The sequence below is a fragment of the Mycetomoellerius zeteki genome, unplaced genomic scaffold (genome assembly GCF_001594055.1).
Source record: "Mycetomoellerius zeteki isolate Tzet28-1 unplaced genomic scaffold, Tzet1.0 scaffold35, whole genome shotgun sequence".
Lineage (NCBI taxonomy): Eukaryota > Metazoa > Arthropoda > Insecta > Hymenoptera > Formicidae > Mycetomoellerius > Mycetomoellerius zeteki.
Window position 1 is genome coordinate 2,103,469 of NW_017257338.1, and position 22,691 is coordinate 2,126,159.

Below are 22,691 nucleotides of genomic sequence, written 5' to 3' on the forward strand. Positions count from 1 at the left end.
GAAGAGCGGAAGTTCCTCCAACGGTAATATTAAAAAGAATCAAAACTAGAAAGTACGTTCGTCAGAAATGAGAATGTTTTACAACTACCTGTCACTCGAAATAAATAAACACATAAGAAAAGACGATGATTAAAAATTCTATAACGATTATGTAATGTGAAATTCTGATACGAATGAGAAAACGTTTTATCGAAAGAAATTAAAAAAGATATTATCTGCAAAAAATTATTGCCTTCTCTAAAAAAATTCTCTAGTTGCGTTCTTTTGCTAAATGATATGCAATCTCCAAGTCGATTTGCGATTTTCCTATCACGAGTCTAAAGATCTTTCGTCCTTTTGATCCTGTCCATCTACGCCACTGGGCGCGTAGATGCATTTCCATTCCTCCTTTGCTATCATTACCCTCCTCTTCTCAACCGAGCCAATCTTTCTCCGCCATCCATCTCGTAGAAGTTTCTCGCTCGTGCGTACCGTCCGGCTAGGATTTCGCAGTGACCCCCCTCCGTATCCGGTCCCCACGGAAGGACACGCGGTATACTGTATGTACGAGTTCTCTCGGCCGAGACGAGGAACATGACGACGGAGGCTAAGCGGTCCGAGGGAGAGCGCGAGAGGAAGAATCAGGAACGGTAGGAGGAGAGAAAAAGTGAAAAGTGTCCGGTGAGAGGATAGTGGGACGGGGCAAAGAGAAGATATAGATCTTAAGAACATTGCGCCGATGTGAGATTGACCGCGTTTATGCACTGCTTCCTAGGAACACCACACGGCAAATTGTCTCACGATGAGGTGCTCCAATTGGAAGATACTTTTAAAATACTTGACACTAATATGAGAAAGATAACGTCTAAAAGCATACGGCGATAATGAATGTAATTGAGATTACGAGTAAGTTTATGATACGAAATAACAACGTTTTATACTTACTAATTATTGCTAGTTATTGTGTCCGCATAGCGAATTTAATTATTCATAGCAAATATACTAAAAGGATTATGTACTGATAAAAGAAAATAGCAAGAAGAAAGAAAAATTATGTATACAATTGGAATATTGCAAGGTAATACGATTTGAATATTGAAAGGTAATATAAAATATAATTTAAAACATTCAATAAAAAATGGAAATGTAAAAAAAATAGATTTATGAATTCTCAGCTAAAATATTTAGTAACTATGTTGTAAAGAGAAGGAAACCCAAAGAAAAAAGACAATGAATGAAGCAAATTATAGAGTTATTTTACTAGTTAAAGATTGGAAATACATTTGTTTAAAATGCAATTATATTCGAAATTTTAATTTTTAATTTGATATTCAAAGATAGAGATGCATATCTGTAGCGATAGCAATATAGCGAAAAAAAATGAAAAGAAGTAAGCGAGACTAATTGCTGCTGAAGAAGAAAAAAGTGAATGTTCAGACATTACGTTAGTTAAAATTAGAGCAGATTAAAGCAACTAAGATTCTTGATGATATCAACAGAAATTGTATTTTCACTGCTTAATGCAGTTACAGAGAATATTTTTATTAAGCTTTAATCAAACAAAATATACAATATGTACAGAGTGTCTCATGGGAATGTATTGAAACTAATCAGCTGTCATTTTCGAAAGTATTCAGTTATTGAAAAAACAAAAATTGCGCTGAAAAGAGGAAAGTTTGCAATTTTTAATGAGTATAAATAAAATTTAACAAAATGTTTTTTGTATCAATTAATTTTATTGATAAAAAATATGCTCATAATCCCAAGGAATAATTTTTTCGGAGTGTGCATCATCTGAATTTGTACAAAACATATTTTTTTCACGAAAACTCGTGAAAACTTTTTCTAATATATCGTTTTTAATATTGCTAATAACTTTTTAAATAGCTGCTACTAAATCTGAAGCTGTTTTTCGATCTTATCTGCGACTTATAATTTTAACGCTTACTTGATTTTAGCATAATTTTTCATCAATAAAATTAATTGATACACACACAGTTTGTTGAACTTTATTTATACTCATTAAAAATTGCAGACTTTCCTCTTTTCAGCGCAATTTTTGTTTTTTCAATAACTGAATACCTTGGAAAATAACAGCTGATTAGTTTCAACACATTCCCATGGGACACCCTGTACATTTATTTGGACTGTAAAGATTTTTTATATTATTGAGATCGAACAATCACATATAAAAAACCTTTTAAATATATAATTTGAATATTTAATTATATAACTTTTTTCTAAATATATAAAAAATATATAATTATTATATAAATATGTAAAAATATATAAAATAGATAATATAAGGAGACACGGTAGTGTCTCGGCGCTAGCCAAGCGCAGCGACACTATTTTTATTATACCACATGAAAATCACATGATTTTCTTATTACGTTGAAATAAACAAGCAAAAAGATTTTATTTTCTCAATTACGTCGTTAGCCAGGAATGCAAAATTTAGTACAGGCATCATAGCAGAAACAATGCATACGAATCGATTAGCAGAGTCGTTTCCAATTTTTACGTAATTAACGATCACTCAGTAACAAAAACAAAGTTTGGTTTTATTACTACAGTTTTACGATCGTCCTTCACTTCCTTTCCCCTGATCAAGCGCAGATAGGGAAGTGACTAGGAAAATAATTAGAAAAGTAATTTCACAGTCATGTCGTGTTTTAGTTTTATACACGTTGAAGATAATAATTAAATAAACTGATATAAATCAACAAAATACATACATGTATGTACATCCTGTTGCGTAGATTTGTTAGAGAGTTTCGTGTTACATAATTAAAAAACAATTTGTTAACATTAGAATTACAGTTGTGCCATTTTCTGATAGTTCTTCTTTTCGAGTTAATTTAGATTTGCACGTGTAGCTTTAGGTTTTTGTGACTTCTCGTAAATGATCATAACTAATTACAAGTAATTTTATAGTGACAATCGTCCCTCGTAAAAGGTTAGATTTCCCTTGAATATAATTGAATTAATTTTAACTTACTTAAAAGTAGTGATATAATCATTCACTTATTGTTAGAGTTCTAAACTTTTTTTTCAATACTATTGCATATCGTTTTAACGAAATGATATTTTTAGTTACACTATAATTTACAAATATTTAACTACATTTCTTAAATAATAATAATCTTATAATGGCTCAATAATAATAATAAACATGAACTAATAATAAGGGCTACGAGCCAATTATTATACATTTTTAAAATAAAAATAGATAGTATTTCGATTACATGTATATATTATATATATGTGTGTTTATATATATATATATATACAAATGCATTTTAGTATAAAATTTACGTAAACGATCAATCTTGTCCATTAATACAGATAAATTGATGTTCTCTAATGATCTTGAATATTTCAGTTACTAGTAAAATATTGTACAATAATTGACGAAGATATAAAAATATAATTATATGTTATTATTGTTAATAAGAAAGTTTTACATAAAATGATCTTACGTAATATGTCGTGACAAAATTGTAGTTTGCATGTTATGTATTATGAATTGAAATCTATTTTAATTGCTAAACTATGTTGAAATATTTTACAATCTTATTATAATTGTTAATTATTTTAATTTGTAGTAAGTTATTATAATTTATATAACTCAGTTAAATTAATTTTTATATTTTATAGACATTCAGTCTCTTTTCAAATTACATAAAATATACTTGTCATGATTTCATGCAAAATATCCGCGTACACGGCGTATGATGAATTGCTTGTGGCGAACAGTACAAACATCTGTGGTTTTACCGAGTGAATGATTCACGATCTGACCATTGCGGTCGCAGAAATGATTTGGTCTTAGTGCTTTCGCTCTCCAACAGATCTTCCTTGATGTTTCGATTCTTCCAACCAAGCTTGACCGGAACTTGCACAACGTATGAGACGGGTTTTTTCGCCGGGACGATTACCGACTTTGTCTCGTACGTCTCATAAGGTTTGTCCACAGATACTTTAATCGAAACAGTATAAGGTTTCACTACGGCACTTTGACAGGTACCGGAACTGGCCTCTCAACCGGCATAAGTTACGGTTTTTCCATAGGTACTTTAATTCTTACTGGGTACGGTTTGGGCATTTCTACCGGATAGGATCTGGTGACCTTCACCGGATACGGTTTGGGCACTGGTACCGGATACGGCCGATTGACGGCGACCTTCATCTGTACCGGTACCTTCTTCTCAACCTCATACGGAGTTGGTATTTTGATCGGTACTTTGACCTCGTACGGTATCGGCTTGTCAACAATATATGGCTGTATCGGTACCTTTACCTCGACTGGAATCCTTTTCTCAATTCTAACAGGCTGCGGTACTGATACCTCGACTTTATACGGCACAGGGTTGTCGACCTTCACTTTGTAAGGAACTTGCTTCCCGACTTGATAAGGCTCTGGAATTTCAACCGGTACATTCACCTTGACCGGGTAAGGCACCTTCTTTTCCACTGTGTAAGGCTGCAACACAGGCACTTTGATCTCATAAGGAACGTATTTATAGACCGAATACGGAATTTTCTTCTTAATCATCACAGGTACTGGCACTTTCTTTTCCACGGTTACGACAGTCTTTTTATCTAGTTTATTCCAACTTGTATCCTCGTAAAACCATTCGCTTCTTGGAAATCTTCTCCAGATATCCGTTGAATCTTTGATGTCGATCTGACTGGACCATGCATGAAAATCTCGGTCTCTCGTGCGTCGAGACATGAATGTTGGGTCTCCTGAATATCTGCTCCAATCATCCACGTCTTCTTCTGACTCCTCTTCATCGTCCACCGGTTCGTATTCGCCGCTGTAATCGTCGTTTTCTTTCTTCTCCTTGGGCAGATCTTTTCTAATGTTAGAATAAGATTCACGGACAAGTTTGGATTCTGTCGTAGTATTTCCACCATCAAGAGCCTTTTCCACTGCCTTCTCGGCTGCCCTTTCAACTGCCTTTTCTACTGCGAGCTCAGCAGCCTTCTCAAGTTCCTCTCTACGACTAGCTGACGATGTAAGAGCAATCCCGAGACAAAGAAATGCTATGAGACACTCCCGCTATTTAAAGAAATTTATTATTAGTAAAAATATAAAAAAATATTTTTGAATATACTGCGAATATTTCTAATTTGATAATAATTAATAAAATAAATTTAATCAAATATATCAAATTTAAATACTTAGATTTAACTCTCCAATTATAGATAATTCAAAAATCTGCACAAAGTTCATTTATTTATAAAAGAAGTATTTCGAAAGAAATTTATTGTAAAGGAAGAATTAGTATTATGATATTAATCAAATAAGAGATCAAAATACTTGGTGTCCCATGATATCTTTGCGATCAAGACGATAGATCAACTTATACTGAATCTAAACGGAAAAGTATCCTACTATTATTTATATACCGTGGACGACTTTCGCCGGTTCAACCAGCTGAACTTTTATAGCCTTGCAATATCTTATTCGTGATAGTTATCCACGCTTAAACGATTATCATTGTTTTGCAGCGTCGCGGCATAGATACGAACGCCGTTCATTCATTAAGAACCATGCTATTTGCTTTAAAGCAGCACGCAAAACACATAAGCAATTTAAATCATGACCTATCTTCTCAAGAAAAATGCAAAAGTTTCCACGAAAATATTTTATGTGTTCAACTGTTGTATACGGAATAGTCCCAAGATTTCTTACTTATAACATTTATCTTTAGTAAATCAAAATTATTGTTATTTTTTTTTAATGTAAAATATATTATTTAGCATTTAGCTTGCAATTACAGTTTTTTATTATGGATTTATTACTTTAAAAAATGTTTACAATAGTTTGTATATTTTAATATTAAATCTTTATACATGCAATGCTTTGGAGAGATTTAATAAAAAAATTTGATATAAAATTAAGAATATAAATTATATTTAATAAAAGAAAAAAACTTTAAAATTCTATGAAATAAGGTTATTTAACTCATGACGGAAATACGTTGCCACTTTTACACACGACGCCTATTGCGTTCTAGTTCATTAATCTATACGAAAAGAATACCGGATTAGTGATGCTATTTATGAGTGGCCAATGAAAGCGAATAGACACTTTCTATGTCGAATCGTAAAATGAAATGATTCTTGTTTTTGCTTTCCAGAATATTCAGTTACATTTTCCAATAAGGAGTAATCTTCTGGCGTTTTTTTCTTTTGCTGCATGAATTTCCGTAACAATTAAAAGTGAAAATACCAATAAAAGTAAATCAAATAAGAGAAAGAATCCTATTTTCGATCAAAGTGTATTTATCAAATTTGCAAATACATTTTTAATTCTATAAACTGCGAACCGATTAGATTTATCGAATTGAAATGCAATTATAAATTGAAGTTGGAAGTAACATCACAAATTACATAGATTATTTAACGGTAACAACTCACGATATTTTTCTCTAATTTTTTATCACAATGTTCGATACGATACATCAAGCATTGCGAATTATGCCAGTAATTTTTAGTAGATTTAAGTCCTGCAGAATAAATTCCAAGTAGAGAAAAGAGAGCAATAAAAAATAAATTTTACACAAATTTAAATTCGAATAAATAAGGAACAGACTTCCAAAATGCATTTTGTCCAAAATTTTATTTTTTGAGTTAGAGATGGCATAATGTTCAATGTTGAAAGATTCATATTTTAAGCTACTCTACGATGTTCTGAAAGCATTTCTTCACCATCAATTTATATGCTGAAAAAAGTCTAGACATTCGAAATGCATTATGTCCTTTAACTAGAGACAAATAAAATGCATTTGTTTAACATTATTAGAAATAGTTTAGCAATTTTGTTGAACATTTTATATCTTATTAATTGGCAAAATGTTATTTTCTAAAAGAACCGTGGTTTTCTTGTGGCTTTCTTCCCCGTTCTCTGAAAATTATAAATTTCGGACAAAACGCATTTTGAAAGTCTGCTCCTCAAATATTGTAGATATATTAATTTACTTATACTTAATAATCGCTATATTATTTGTGGGGAAACATAATTTGATAGTTTGTGGATCTATTATATTAGATCAATTATAAATCGTCATTCCTATTATAAATAAACAATGTGCGTTTACGCGTATCGCATTTGTGCGATTATGATCGATACTTTCTTTTACAACAAATTAAGTAACTCGAATTTCCCAGGATCAGTACCAGTGAAACCGAAACCGAATCAGTGTAAAAGTGCTCTCCACACATCTTGCCTTCTCGAAGTTGCACTTTCCCGCTTTAGCGTAGTTGTATTAACCACTTAACTCTTATATTTATACGCGCTTCTCGAAACTTTCTTCTGATATTTCCCGGAGATATATGAACGAAGAAAAAGGAAAAATCCCCTTCGTCATCCGGCAGTTCCAACACGCTGTTTATTCTATTCGTTTAATTTTATCTCGAGCTGGTTTTATAACTATATAAAAGAACATATCACGCTTAAGTGTTCTTATTTTCAATAATAATAATAATGCATCAAATCAATCAAATGTACGTAAATTAAACTGAACAGTATCTTTACAACACGGAAGAGTCCGAGTGAAATCGTAACATACGCCGCTTTGGATACTTATTACGCGAACTATAATCATTTATTTCGTAAAGTTTGCACCCGCCGTAAAGAAAAGCATAAAGTGATATAAGAGCAATGTATAACCGTAATTGCCTCGCGTGCAAGTACATTAACTGCTGCTCTATTCCGCACCTGGAAGTGTTCTGCGAAGAGTTTGGGATAAACGATACAAATTTGGATATGTCTTTCTCCATCTGTAATGTACTTATCAATATTAAATTGTGATGGTGTCAGAGTGAAAGTTGCGGAAGATTATACATTTAAATTCTGTGTTCAAAGCAGCGAAGAATAATTTGACTTTTATAATAATAGAAAATGATACCGTTTCTCTAATAAATAAATAGCATATTGTGTCTATTATTATCATTGAAATAAGCTCAAAATTACAATTAATTCGCATCGTAAATCTACGCAAATTACGTACATGTATACTTATATCATGTTTACAGTAGCGTTTCTACCGAAGAACTCAGCTAAAACCAATTTTGAAACGTGATACAGTAATTAAATCTTCAAATTTGATATCTATTTGTTACATCATATTTGCAATCATGATTTAATGAAGACAGCACAATCAGATAAAATTTTTCTCGAAACACAATTTGACTTTTATTGCTCGTAGTTTAATAATCGATGATTGAAAGAAGCTCATATGTGTTAATAGTTTTTTAATCTTGCAACACTTTTAGTGATTAATTAATTCCCGTGATTAGCAATTGTACACTTTGTAAATTAAATTATGATAATATTTTATTACTTAAAATTAATTGAACTTAATTAAAAGAAATAAATAAATTACAATTTAATAAAATAAATTTTATTTTATTAAATTGCTGTATAAGCTTATGAAAATAAATAATTATTTTTAATAAAAAATTACTCCGATGTAATCCTAAATTTCGATTTAAAATTTAATATCCTTTTGTTAGATTTAATGTAGTTAATTCTAATTCTTATTTCTATAATTGTTGTCAATTAACAGCCTTACCGGAACAATTAACGAGTAAAAAAAGATAATTTGATCAGCTAAAATGGTAGAATGTAATTGAAAATTACAATTAACTTCTTGTGATACGTACTAAAACCTCTTTTTGTCATAACTTCAATATCAGTCGAGTTCACTTTCGCCTCAATTAACACTGGAATGATATGTAATTAATCTGTACAAAATACAACAGCTAACCAACGATATTGACCGTGATTGTTTGACTAAGGAACGTCTGTTCTTTTCTGTAATACTATAAAAAGCAATTGATTGCACATAAGTATTCGTAATATATGGCAAATCTTTTAATTAACCACAATAAATGACATTGTGACATTAGATTGCATGTGAATTACAACTAAGTAATGAAAAGTATGTGATTGAAGTTTAAAGCGTTCGTGGGGCAAAAATTAAAAGTAAGCCCAAACTAAACAGATAGACAATCGACGATCACTCATACGTACTGCGTACATGTAACCGAAAATTTCCTACATTTGTTCAAGCGTTTGAAACCAAAATCTAAAAGTGCGAGAATAATGCAATGACGATTAAAAAAATAATAATATAATAATAATACGTGATCGTCAATTACCCGTTTAGTTTGGGCTTACTTTTAAAGGTGTATTAGACGTGCAGCAAAGAAAATTAAATTTGGAAGTATATGTTTAATATTTACACTTCAAATAAACTATATACATATGAAAGTTATGTGAATAAGATTATATTTTTGTTTAATAACACTCTTTTTTGTAGTTTATTTATTTTATTTGTTATTATATTTTTATTGTTGAAAATTAAAATTTTAAAAATAATAAAAAAATTTACATTTTTCTTTTATACACGGAGAGAAATCTGTTATGATTTTGGCACGGACAACCGATACTACTATCGCGTGGCATGTTTTAATGCGCTAATAGCGCCATCGTTCGATCGGTTTATGCATGAAATCGTGTAATCATAACACGAGGAATCTCGTGAAAAATGAAAAAAGAGATTGAAGTGCGTGCACTGGGCGTACCAGCTTTTTACGATAGCCGCACGAGCGCAGTACGCATAAAGCACCCTACTCCATGAAACTTTGCATAAATTATTTTGAATATTTAAAGTACTTATAAAAAAATATAAATTTTTTATTTTTAAAATTTTAATTTTTAACAATAAAAATAATAATAAATAAAATAAATAAACTACAAACATGTGTTATTAAACATATGTTATTAAAAATGTAATCTTATTCACACAATTTTCATATATATATGGTTTATTTGAAGTATAAATATTAAGCATACTTCGAAATTTAATTTTCTTTGCAGGAACTATACGTCTAATACATTCTTAAAAAATTTAAATTTTTATCATTTATTTTATAATTCATTTCCATATATTTTTATTAGAACACAGATTAAAATATATTACTATTAAAATAATTTATGATCCAGATAGTAAGCCGTCACCGAATTTGTCGTATTATTTTTAAACGTGATTTAAAATAATTTGTAATTTTTTCATAATTTTGTTATCATTTTGAAAATATGTATAAAACATCTTTAATTTTCACTCCACGAATGTTCCAAACTTCAATCACATACGAAAAGTTCTTATCAGTCTGGGTGAATCTTACAATAATATTTAAAATATATCGGTGTGAATCTATATACAATACATATCCAGTTCTGCAAATTACGCGCCAAAATAATTTTCGGTTTTAAAACGCAATCTTAAACTGAAACTGGGATAATAATCACAAATTAAATTGGCAAGCAATTTAATGAAATTAAATTTATTTTAATTATTTTTTAAATTATCCTCTTTTACTTGTTAATCATTTTCTCAGTGAAGCTGTTAATTGACAGTTATTATAAAAACAAGAATTAAGATTAACTACCTTAAATTTAACGGAAAGATACATATTATTAATTTTTTAATCAAAATGTGGAATTAGGTCGGAGCAAAATTTTTTATTAAAGACAATTGTTTATTTTCACAACATTACAATAATAGCGCTGAGAACACTACCGTGGCTCCAGATTCACAGCAACAATATGATGAAGACTATAATTCTGTCAAATATGCCGAGTGCAATGACAATATAAATACATATATTGCAAAGATGGCATAAACATACGCGTTCAGGAATAAAAATTTCATACAATGTAAATGAATATTCCTTAAGAGAAGGCAATACAAATGTTTCTTTACTTTCTTATATTAAGTTATTAGCTTTGTATTAAAAGGTTGAACTTAATCTTATTTCTTTGCGATACATTCAACGCCTAAATCTTATATTTTTTTCGATTATTATTTGAACTGAAAAATGTCATGATCGAAGTACGAAGCCTCTGACAGCTACATCGTTATTTATGTCCAATAATAATTCATTTCTATAAAACTACATCTTTTACATCTATCAGTGTTCGGTACCTTCTTCTATTGGCACCGCGACCGGTACCTTAACCGGATAAGGAACGGGTTTTTCGTAGTAATACTCGATTGGCTTGTTCACGTGAATCGGTACAGGCCTCTCTATCGGTATCTTTACTGGTACAGGTACAAACTTCTCTACGATATACGGTACCTTTTGTTCGACCAAATACGGCTCCGGTACCGGAACATTTACCTTGACCGGCACTGGTTGGTCTACCGGAACTGGTACTGGTCGTTCCACCCTCACTTTAACCGGAACCGGCACCGGCTTCTCAACGGGATACGGAACCGGCTTCGCGATTGCTACCGGATATGGTTTTGGTACCGGAACTGGTACAGGTTTGTCTACCGTGACCTTTACAGGATAATGAATGATTTTTTCGACCGGATAGGGCTGAGGTACACGTATCGGTACCTTCACCGGCACCGGTACTTTCCGTTCTACGGGAAACGGTTCCGGTACTGGAATCTTTACTTCATAATGTATTTTTCTCTCGATGGGATATGGTTTTGGGACATATACCTTGACCGGAATAGGACGATCCACCTGTACTTTAACTGGATACGGAACCTCCTTGACGACCGGCACCGGATGTGGAATTTTAATAGGAACTTTGACAAAGACCTTTACGGGATACGGTATTTTCTTCTCGATCGCGTAGGGCTGTGGAATCGGCACTTTAATCGGATACATTATTCTTTTGATCACAGGATATCGGACAGTCTTTTCTACAGGGTATGGTACCGCGATTTTCTTTACGATCGTAACAGTTTTATCGTCGTTTCCTGATACTTGGTAACCATGTATGCTTTGTCCACTGTCTCCTCCGCTATCCAACAATTCAACACCAAAATTTTTTTCGTATCCATCTTCAAGCTCACGTTTAAAATGTTGAACATGAGATCCTGAAACTGAATAATTATTTCTCGAGTTAAGTTTAGTCTAATAAATTCTATATAATATAGATTTTTTTATATCGATAAACGAATGTGTTATTTTTTACATTGTAAACTTTATTAAATAAATTTTATTAAAATACTTACATTGATTATCTTTAAACTTCTGTTGTTCAGTTCTGAGTACATTTGTGTTGTGAATATTTCCTTTTGCGATATAATTAGCTCTATTTTGTGTTGTGTGGAAAGGTATAATTTGACGAATATATCGTGTTGTGGGAAAATGATCATACTTATATATGCGTCTATCATAGTTGTGAATAGGAAAACTCATTGCAGTGGCCATAAAGAGTGGCAATAAAAACCTCGCGTATCTCTGCAAACAGTAAAATCCAAGCGATGTCATGAATTTCTTCCGAATTTTTAAATAAAAGCTATTTAAAATATTTCTGCATTTCTCATATTTCCAGTTTGAAAGCAAAAATGTTACCTTTTAAAAAAAAGTAACGTTTGCCATATTTTAGTACATATAAATTATTTGAATAAGATACAAACACTAAATAAATCATTTTTTAATATTTCTATTAAAAAGTAAATAAAAAAATTATTTATATTTTTTTCTAGAAATTATATTATTAAATTTAAAGCACGTAACAAGTAAACACATTTATGTTCTATTTTATTCAATCATTTCTATAACAGAGAAAAGTTTAAAATAGATTTTTCTTATTCTTAAAATTTTTTTGGTTTTTTGAAATAATTAATTCAATTATTTTAACATAATTATAAGTTTCAATACATAAATCTATACTTTATAAAAATAATATTACAAAATTGTGAAAAAGAAAAAATGAAACGGATATATAATAAAAAATTATTTTATATTATGCACTTTGTTGCACTTTAATGAAATTTTCACATAAACATTATTTTTGCTGATACGAACACACTATTTAAGAAGAAAATTTATACAATATATGACACTGTTTAATTTTCAACACTCAACACAGCACTGAATGTCCTAACAACATAAAATGGCATACCCTATGTCTCATCTTGAACGAAATGATAGAACGATCTTCTGTCTAGAGACAATTTCTTCTCTCTTCGAGCACGTTGCTCGAGTTAACAGTAAATAAATCAGTCGTATGCTTTTACCATCTTATATATGTTGCTACCAGAGGTGTGTTACTGATCTAGAGGCTGTGCACGCGATGTCTTCTTCAAGAGGGGATGGATCACTTTCGCGTTTCATTATATTCGCACGACGAAAGTGAAAATTTTTTACAACGAGAATTATCTAGAAAAGCACCAACACATGCTGATTTTAATATGTTTGTCTATAAAGAGAATGACATTGTTTCGGTGGCAAAAACCGTTCACTTTTTTAATGGAATGTTGACGTTTTCCCAGAGTGGTTCTTAATAATAATCTTGAATTGTTGTCGCATTTATTATGTACATAATTGGAAAAAATGTGTTGAATTTAATATAAATCGCATGTCCCAAACGGTCCACTCAAATTTTTGAGTTAATTTTACACAAGATGAATATGTTAAAAGGTAACACAAATCTTATGTAAGAGAATAAATACAAAGAAAGATAACATCGATTGTAAACCGTAGAAATATATTCTTTTTTTAGAAAATTAACATTTATGATATGTTAAATTAACACATATTTCATTCATTTGTCTTAGAATTTACGTTTTAAAACTCATTATTTTTATGTTACTCGTTCACTTATTCATAAATCGTGTCATTTTGACACTAAGAAACATTGAATATCAATTTCATAAAAAATCTTTAAATAACGTAATCACATTATGTTAAATTAACACTCGAATATGTTAAAAAATTCAATACAAACTGTTAACACAAACGTGAGTAGACCGTTTCCAACGCAAATTTTTTTACTATGTATATAAAGTAAAAAAATATATATATCTATTATTTAAAAACATGAATACAAGAAGAAGAATAAAAATCAAACATAGAATTAAAAAATATGATTTTTAAAAATCATATTTTTGTATCTAATAAAAATATTTAATTCAATAAAAACGATTTTTTAGAAATCTGATAGCAATCTGAAGCGATAAATCTTTAATATACCAATTATATAAACTGTACTACGATCCTTATCATTATTGAGTTCTATGTTACTTGTTCGGATGCGTGACGACGTCTTTACTGCTGGAAACATAACTGGTCACTTGAAAATGTAAATATGACTACAAATCCGGTGAAGTAAACTTCCCCGCTACGCATCGCCGCTTCGCTAAGATAAGCCGTCATATGCAGAAAGTGAAAAGTGTCAAAGACCTTTTCACGTTGACGCGATTATGGAAACTTGCGCAAAAAGATCGGACAACCTGTTCCACGTTGTGATCGTTAAAAATAATTTATCAGCACTCCTCCAAAAATCATAATTAACAGTATTTCGTGACAAGCGCATAAATTAAGAGGCGTAGTGAATTTCGCAATTATGATGAACGTACTCCGATTAATTTCGAATTACATAAATGTTTTGATTACACAAGTATAAACTACATCTACCTTTACTTGAGAGCAAGAGAATTATCTAATATCGATATTAATAAAATTATATAAACCATTTTCTTTAATGTACGTGAACTCGTTTCTTACTGGATTACTTATTGGACATCTTAAGTTATACGGTATCTATCCTCGTTATCTGAGACGATAATATCGTGCAAGGAGAACACATCAATTATATAGCCATGTAAAATTATGTAGTTACATAGATTTTTGTTCGTAAAAGAGATAAAGAAAAGATAACAGTAGTAAAATGGCGCGATATTGCAATGGATCGCATTTTTTTGCAATCGTATATGAGTAACTCGGTTATTCCATCACAAGGAGAAATTGATGATCTCATTGTTTCACATTGTGCACACATCGTTTTGTATTTTACAGATTTCGCAGTGGACATGCGATTCGATTTTCATTATCGCCTTTCAACGCGTTCGCGTGTCAAATATTTGACGCTCGAAAGCAAGCACATTATCGCGATAATTAGTCGTACAGTCCACACGTCATTACCCGCGATTTCGCGAACGTCATTTGCGAATTTTTCATGATGGATCGCAAAAACGGAGAGAGAGTTTTGGTCAATCAGACGGGTCTTTTGTCGAAGATGCACAAGCCGGGAGAAACGCGATGCGATGCTTTCAAATCTAATTAACATTTTAACACGAGATTGCAGTTCGACGCTTTTTCGCACGACATGACAATGTCATTAAGATTCTTTGGAATAAGCACCTTCGCGGGAATTTATTGTATCCGAGGACGAGGAAGTCGAGAGCGGAAGTGCGAACGGAGCACTTTGAAGGTGCAGCGCTTCGTGCTTCCGGATATTTAGATTATGACATAAATACACAAGATCCGTCAAATGATAAAATGAAGGAAGAAGAGTATTATTGCGCGCAAATACGAATGTAATAAGAATAAATTTATTGGAGTCTCCGTTTAGGACTTAGGATACGCTTTTTAAATCACGTGTCGACGTAGCAATCACTATAATAATAATAATAATAATTTCCAGTCTCACACACGTGTAATAGCCGTCTAGTTGAGAAATCAGTCTTGTGAGACTAATCGTACGGTAATAATTTATATTTCAATATACTTTTCAATCATGTGGCTGTTTTACACGCCGCGCTTAAACTCTCAGTTCTTTCGATGTACGCCTGAAAACGTTCGCCACTAACATCAACAACTTATTTATTAGAAGAAAAGAGATGATTCGTAAATCAATGATTCGTAACTTATTAAATGCGATATTTACGGATTAAAGCAAATAAGCTTCGCGCGTAAATCTACCTTCGCAATTAATGTTTTCTTAATAACGGCGGAACTACATATTCATGCGCTCGTAAACTTTCTTAACATCTTTAATATATAGATTTTGCCTTCACTCTCATGATCGTTGCGTTATTAGATACGTACTTTCTAGCGCAAATAAGGCAGTAAAATATTAGAGGAAAAACAACAAAAAAAATGTTTTAATTACCTGTATGTTTATTATTTAATCTTTTGACTTTTATGTTTCTGTTATTATTACTAATTGCGTGTAATTATTATATCACAAAAACTTATCATTATATCAAATTACTATTATTAATAATCGATATACGTCTTATTCATGATTTATATAAAGGAAAGGCTATATTATTTCGCTTCAAACTGTACCAGCCGCAACTTATGATAACGCCAGTTTATATCCTAGGTTGAAATTACAATTGTCGTTCATTATTAGCAATTACAATAAAACGCCCCTATACAAATGTCGATCACCGAGAGTACGAAGTGGATCATGATACGTTCGCGTCATTACTTTCGCTTATCATGGATCATATTCTCACAATGCAATTTAAGGCACATTAATCTTGAATACGAATTGCCGCTTAAACATTGTCTACAGTAGCTACAGTCGATATTATTTCTCACGATATACATTCCAGATAATCATCATGAGTCGTAATAAATTAAGGTATCTGTAGATAATAGTAATACAAAGTAAAAGATATAAGATCGAATTTTGACGAAGAAATTAGGCTCATTGTTCTGTTTACAATAAAGTACTAATAATAACTAAACAAAAATAACTTTTAGGCAATAGTTTACTTTTTGTATAACAAATTTAGTAATAATAAATGTTTTGTTTAAAAAAATTAGATTTTGAGTAAGCTGTTTGGAGCATGAAATGGACTCTTCCATATTGTGTAATTTGATAAAAAAAAGGTAATTTAATTTAGGAAATGTGTTAAATGTCTTTGTATTGTATCAGCAAATGTAAAAATGACTAGCTGCTTTACCGGTTACCGTCGTTCAAAGCAGTTCAAAGAAATACCGTTCCTTTCGAGACTCTCTTTCTGAAGAATGAAGATACTCGTTCAATGTTATCAAGCATTCAACTGTCTTTAATTTAATTTTTAAACATTAATGACTAATAACTTATATAAAAATATTGAATATTTAATTCAAAAAACGTCACGAAATAATAATTTAATTGGACGCAATTAAGATGTATTATTTAAGTCAATTTAACCTTTTACGTTTAAAAGTTTTGTTAACTTCTAAAAATCGGGATATCTTTAAAATTATTCTTTTTTGATTGCGGTATTTAATTGCCTGCTGCGTGGGCAGTTCGTTTCAAAGATGATATTATATATAAATGTCAAATAACTGGCTTGAGATCCTCTCACTCTAGCTCAATTAGTGATAGGAATAGGTGACAGGAAATTTCGTAACGGAATTACTAACCACGAAGGATAAACATAATGATGGCAAAATTTAAATTATTAGTTTGGGTAATACGATTTTATTTTAAAAATGAAATTCTCTTAGAAATTCTCTTGAAATTAGTAAATTAAATATCATAATCCTTATTGGAATATTTATATGTATAAGGATAATTATATACGAAATCTGATCTGTCTTCTTTCACACCAACGATCATCAAAACGATCGAGAATATTTAATCTTCTGTCATGATTAAATGTCAAGTTAAATATTTATTGAAACGAAGAAGAGTTCTTTAATTTACGTAAAAAGAAGAAAGCCTTAAACCGTGAATATAATAGTCAAAGCTCTGACATTTAAGCAAGCTACCAACCTTCTCACGTTACGCTACGGCGTTCGTGATCTTAAGACTTTACGGAGCGCAATATTTTTTAATGAAGGGCAGTGATGTCGTTTGCGCTCCGCATAATTGTTTAGATGGAACGGTTTCGCGAGTCAAGGCGAAGAGGTGCGGCGGGAAAGATAGAGGAAGCGAAAGGACGCCGGTGGACCTGGAAAACGGACGAAAGGGGAAGTAGACTTCGCGGTAGCGTGCGATCTTTCTCGGTACGACAAGACGATGGCGAAGGGGAGAGACTCTTACTTTCAGCCTCGCGTGCGCTAATGGCGCGATTGCATAATCGTTCCCGTGCTCGTAGCGGAGACGAGCATGTAAGTCGTTGCTTCAAGTCGTGAGTCAAGTGGCAAAGCCAACGTGCGTGCTCCGACCAAAGTGGGTCGTGCAGAAATTAGTCGCGGATGCATTGGCTTCACCTCCGACAACGGCACCGCAACGGCGCCAGGGGAGCCTCTGCCGCAATGAAACTTTAGGATTGGGTAACGAAGGCCGGAATAACGAGGAATAATCAAAGATCGATCGTGCCCTTTCGAGCTTCTTCATTCCGTTCGATGCGCCACAGTAATTTATTGTAAATTGATATAACGAAATAAAGCAAAGTATCTTCTATTATCTTTTTCTTTCTTTGCGTTTTGTATAAGTCTCAGGAGACTCTTTGTCAGATTTACATATGAGTTAAAAAATAATAAATCGCAATTTTATCCTTCTTTACAAGAATGTAAGTAATAAAAGCAATGATGTAATTTTATTAAAAATCACTGCTATTTCCGCTCGAAAATGATTATTTTACACTTAGCAATATTTTCAAAATTTTACGAGAAAATTTGACCCATAAGATCATGGTATCGATGATAATTAAAATTACGGAAGGTACATAATGTGAATAATATTCTGCGTAATTATATCCGATACAATATAAGTTTTCATATAAGGTTTCATTGAAAGCTTCCAAGAAGGAATGCTTATCCCAGTTTCGTTACAATTTAATTTTCCGGATTGAGTTGGTAACTTCTCTGGAGGGAAAAATAGAGCACTCTCTTGAGAATTTACTTACAAACTTTCATGTTTCCCTGGAGAAATTCGGGAAATGTAGGATGATGAAGGTCGAAGTAATGAATTTAATTAAACATTAATTATATTGAATTTATTCTTAAACACCTTGCGATATATGTGATTTTTGATGAAGAATTAAGATGAGGTTAGAAGTGTAAAGTGGATTATGATCAAGGTTATCGATTTGGCGGAAACTTGATGCCTCCGGAAATTGGGTCGACAACTTATCATTTAATTTCGTGCTGTCGATAGAATACAATGACATTTATCAATAACGAGTAGAAAAGAGCAAAAATCCAAGATGTTTTAAGAAAAGCTATTAGTCTTGAAGTTTTTGCTTGATAAATGACATTTTCCTTTTTTATATCTTTTATCTCACATTTGTTAAATACATCACATACTTATATAATATTAACAAAGTATGTAGTATATACGTATTTATGCAAAATTACAAAAAGTATTAAGCCTTATTTATTTTTATTTATTTATGTCATTTGCAATTTTCTCAGTTTAACTTCTAATGAAAAAATTTAATAATTACGCGAATTTTTACATTATTCTTTCATGAATTCTTTATTTTCTAGAAACTTTTTTTAGGAAAAAGGAAATATATAGAATCTAGGAAAAGTAAATAAATACATAAGGCGCAACTATTTTACATTAATATTTATTTCGTTTCCGTAAAAAAATACATATACTTTGCTAATATCGGTACAAAATATCGGTCTTACGACAAGCAAGTTGCTCTCGAGCGAAGATCGCTAAAGACGAGTACATCCCTACTGGTCATTCGTTCTTCCTAACTGGCACACGTCGCCGTGCCGCGTCCTCGTTGCGATCGGATTCGAAGATACGATGGTCCGGTACGCGATCGTCTACCAGAGATCGTCCACGATTCCGATCCAGGTACAAAGTGGCAGATATCGCTGCACTGCACGGCAACGTTTCGGATCGGTAACCTTCGTAACCTAAGACAATCCTCACGGCTATCCGTCATCGTCGCGATGAAATTTTTGCACGACGACAACGGAAAACCAGCCGAGAGGTAACGATATTAGTGGTGACCGTAGCCTAAATCACCACCTTCGTATCCACCAGCGTAATAGCCGCCATGTCCATGGTGCTCGTGATGAATGGGCACAGCTACCGGTACTTTAACTGGGTAGGGTACAGGCTTCTCCACGGGGTAAGGCACATGCTTCTCGATGTGAACGGGGTACGGCCTATCGACTGGAATCTTGATTGCTATTGGCACGGGTTTCTCTACCGGATAAGGTACAGGCTTCTCAACCGGGTACGGTTGTGGTACTGCTATTTTGACCGGGACTGGCACGGGCTTCTCGACGTGCACGGGGTACGGCCTGTCAACTGGAACCTTCACGGGGTAAGGAACCGGCTTCTCGACTGGGTAAGGCACCTGCTTCTCAATGTGTACGGGGAAGGGCTTGGGTACAGGCACATGGACGTAACGGTCAACTGGGACTTTGACGGGATAGGGTACGAGTTTCTCAACTGGATAAGGTTGGGGTATGTGAACTGGGACCTTCACCGGTACCGGAATGTGCTTCTCGACAGGGTACGGCTGCGGCACTGGTACTTTTACCGGTACATGAATGTGCTTCTCAACTGGATAAGGCTGTGGTACGAAGACCTTGACCGGGACTGGACGGTCGACTGGTACGTGCACCGGGTAGGGAACCTTCTTCTCCACTGGGTACGGCTGGGGCACATGTACGGGCACCTTCACGAGAACCTTGACCGGATAAGGCACGTGCTTCTCAACTGGGTACGGTTGTGGTACGGGCACTTTGACGGGGACCGGTACGGGCTTCTCAACCGGATAAGGCACGTGCTTCTCCACAGGATAAGGCACGGGGACGTTCTTCAAAACGGTCACGGTCTTTACGTGATGTTCATGACCACCGTCAATATATCCTCCGCCAAAGTCTCCTCCGTATCCGCCGTATCCACCGCCTATATCAAGGCCGATGTGTCCACCAGATCCAATATCGTATCCTCCATCATAACCGTAACCATAACCAAGACCTAGAAGACCACGCTTCTCTTGTTTCTTCTCGGACTTCTCTATCGATTTCTCGACTTTCGCGGTCTTCTCCGACAATACTGTCGCAACCACGAGGGCGGCAACTGCCACGTAAACCTGAAAAAATACGCGTCATTTGTTCTTATATAATGACATACATTTTACAATGTAAAATAATGCCAGTGTTATGATCAGCGCATTCAAGATTGGCCGATCGATACAATCTCTAACTGAATGACGCACATTGAAGTACTGATTGAAAATATTGCATCCGCAAGGTTGAACTTTTCTATCAGTAACGTATGCAATAATGTACAAGCGTGTCTCCGACATCGTGTGTTGCAAAATGTAAGAGTGTTCAATTAATTTTATATATATATATATATATGCGAAGATATGTTTTAAATAATATTCTAAATTAATAATAAACAACCACCTATCATCTCGCGTTTCAATAAATCCATAGGATTAAATACACAAATACATCACCGCACGATGTATTATATTCTTTCGAAATTTTAACAAAAATAAATAAAATCAAAATTTATGATAAAATATACCGAATACGAAGACGTTCACTTTGCAAAGTGAATCTGCTTTAAAAATCGTATAATCGACATTGATAGAATGCGAAACGTTTGTTTAAAAAAAGAAAACACTTCTCGAGCAACTTGTCCGCAAAATCCTGTAATGATTTTGCGTATCTATCGCGACGAAGATGCGCGTTTGATCTCCCTCGAGCAATTCACACCCCGATTAATCCCAAGATTCTCCATCGTTCACTTCTCGCAGGCGGCGTTATCTACCCGGGCCTCTTCGGTGCATGAGGCTTCTCGGACGAACTTCCCGACGCGACACCAGGACGAAAAAAGTCGACGAGCGAAGTCAACTACGGCGGTGGACGTACCAGGATTCTCATTTTTGCTCTCGCGATGTTCCGGGTGCGTCCAGGAGTGAACTGGATGCTGATTGCCGTCGATTCCTGGTCTTATATACGCGGCACACTTTCGCCTTCGCCACCCGGGGGCCCGTCAGGTCCGAGGCCCCAAGTCGTATACCCCCACGTTACACCTCTTTGTTCAGCTACGGCGACGACGGTCCCACCGTCCCGAGCGACCACCACTCCCCTTTGGGACAGACGCCCCACTTCCCCTCCCTTACAAATACACGAGCCACGAAGAAACTCTCTTCTCCTTCTTCAACGAACAGGTTTCATTATCTTCCTCCTTCGTTGAGTGCTCATGCTTGTGATGCCTGACTTCTTTTTTTTTCTCTCGTCGCATATCTTCGTCGGTACCTTTGCTACGCTTTGGTTTTATATGTTACTTTCTCTAAGGAACGATGGACATACGTTACCATCGTATACTCCCCTTGGTGTCGGAAGCTGCCGACGTGACATCGATCGTGTCCGTGTGTTTTCCCAGTTCGAGCGAACGCCCAGAATGAATCCAGTACGTTAAAACTCGCCTCTTTGCACGTAACGTTTGCTCGAGAGTTTGTTCTTAACGGGTTACAATCCGTTTGCCGGTAAATCTGTCAGCCTATACGGATATATCGAATAAAATCGCGACACGCATCAAGCGAATTCTCGTCGACTGTCACTGTGCCGTTGGCATCCATCTCGCGCAAGAGATTTATACGTCAATATGAGTTAAATAAAATTTCGTTGACAAACCAGTTTTATCAATTTTGGTGTTACATCTGACGCAATCTAACGACGTTTCCTTATCTCGGGATTTTCTCGTTTCGAAATGCGGTTAAAGTGCGCTCCAATTGAGTTTTAAACTTTTACCGCGTATCGTAGTTCCTTGAAGTAGAAGTACCTTGCGCGACTGGAACGGAAATCGGCAAAACCCTTCCGGGGGATTAAATCGCAATCATCGAAATGCGCAATCGATTGCAAGTTTTGCGAAACCTGGTATTTTATTACCGTGAACTATGCACGGTCTGTTGTCTGATCGAACATGGGAGAATTGTATATTCTGACTAAGTTTTATTCATCTTTCTTTTTTTTCAATGTCGTTGATTTATCTACGATAAATTTCA

General features: G+C 33.8%; 4 protein-coding genes across 4 annotated transcripts in view; 1 reads left to right on the forward strand and 3 right to left on the reverse strand.

The window, feature by feature from the left end:
• Positions 1–22,691, forward strand: part of Ance-3 (angiotensin-converting enzyme Ance-3) — a 57,925-nt gene that overhangs the window by 15,603 nt on the left and 19,631 nt on the right. The window lies entirely within an intron of this gene.
• Positions 3,680–5,346, reverse strand: LOC108725573 (BCL-6 corepressor-like protein 1). The gene is given in 3 exon segments (XM_073512041.1): positions 3,680–3,996; positions 4,032–5,047; positions 5,309–5,346. Coding segments are annotated over 3 exon segments (1,269 nt in total). The 5' UTR covers positions 5,321–5,346; the 3' UTR covers positions 3,680–3,755.
• LOC108725576 (proline-rich protein 4) lies at positions 10,887–13,009 on the reverse strand. Its single transcript, XM_018452675.1, has 3 exons — positions 12,929–13,009; positions 12,033–12,261; positions 10,887–11,900 (listed from the first exon to the last, which is right to left on the reverse strand). Exons 1-3 carry the CDS (start codon positions 12,938–12,940, stop codon positions 10,972–10,974), a joined length of 1,170 nt encoding a protein of 389 aa, XP_018308177.1. The 5' UTR covers positions 12,941–13,009; the 3' UTR covers positions 10,887–10,971.
• On the reverse strand, positions 19,253–21,647 carry LOC108725575 (proline-rich protein 4-like). Its single transcript, XM_018452674.1, has 2 exons — positions 21,553–21,647; positions 19,253–20,762 (listed from the first exon to the last, which is right to left on the reverse strand). The coding sequence occupies exons 1-2, from the start codon at positions 21,562–21,564 to the stop codon at positions 19,656–19,658; spliced, it is 1,119 nt and encodes a 372-aa protein (XP_018308176.1). The 5' UTR covers positions 21,565–21,647; the 3' UTR covers positions 19,253–19,655.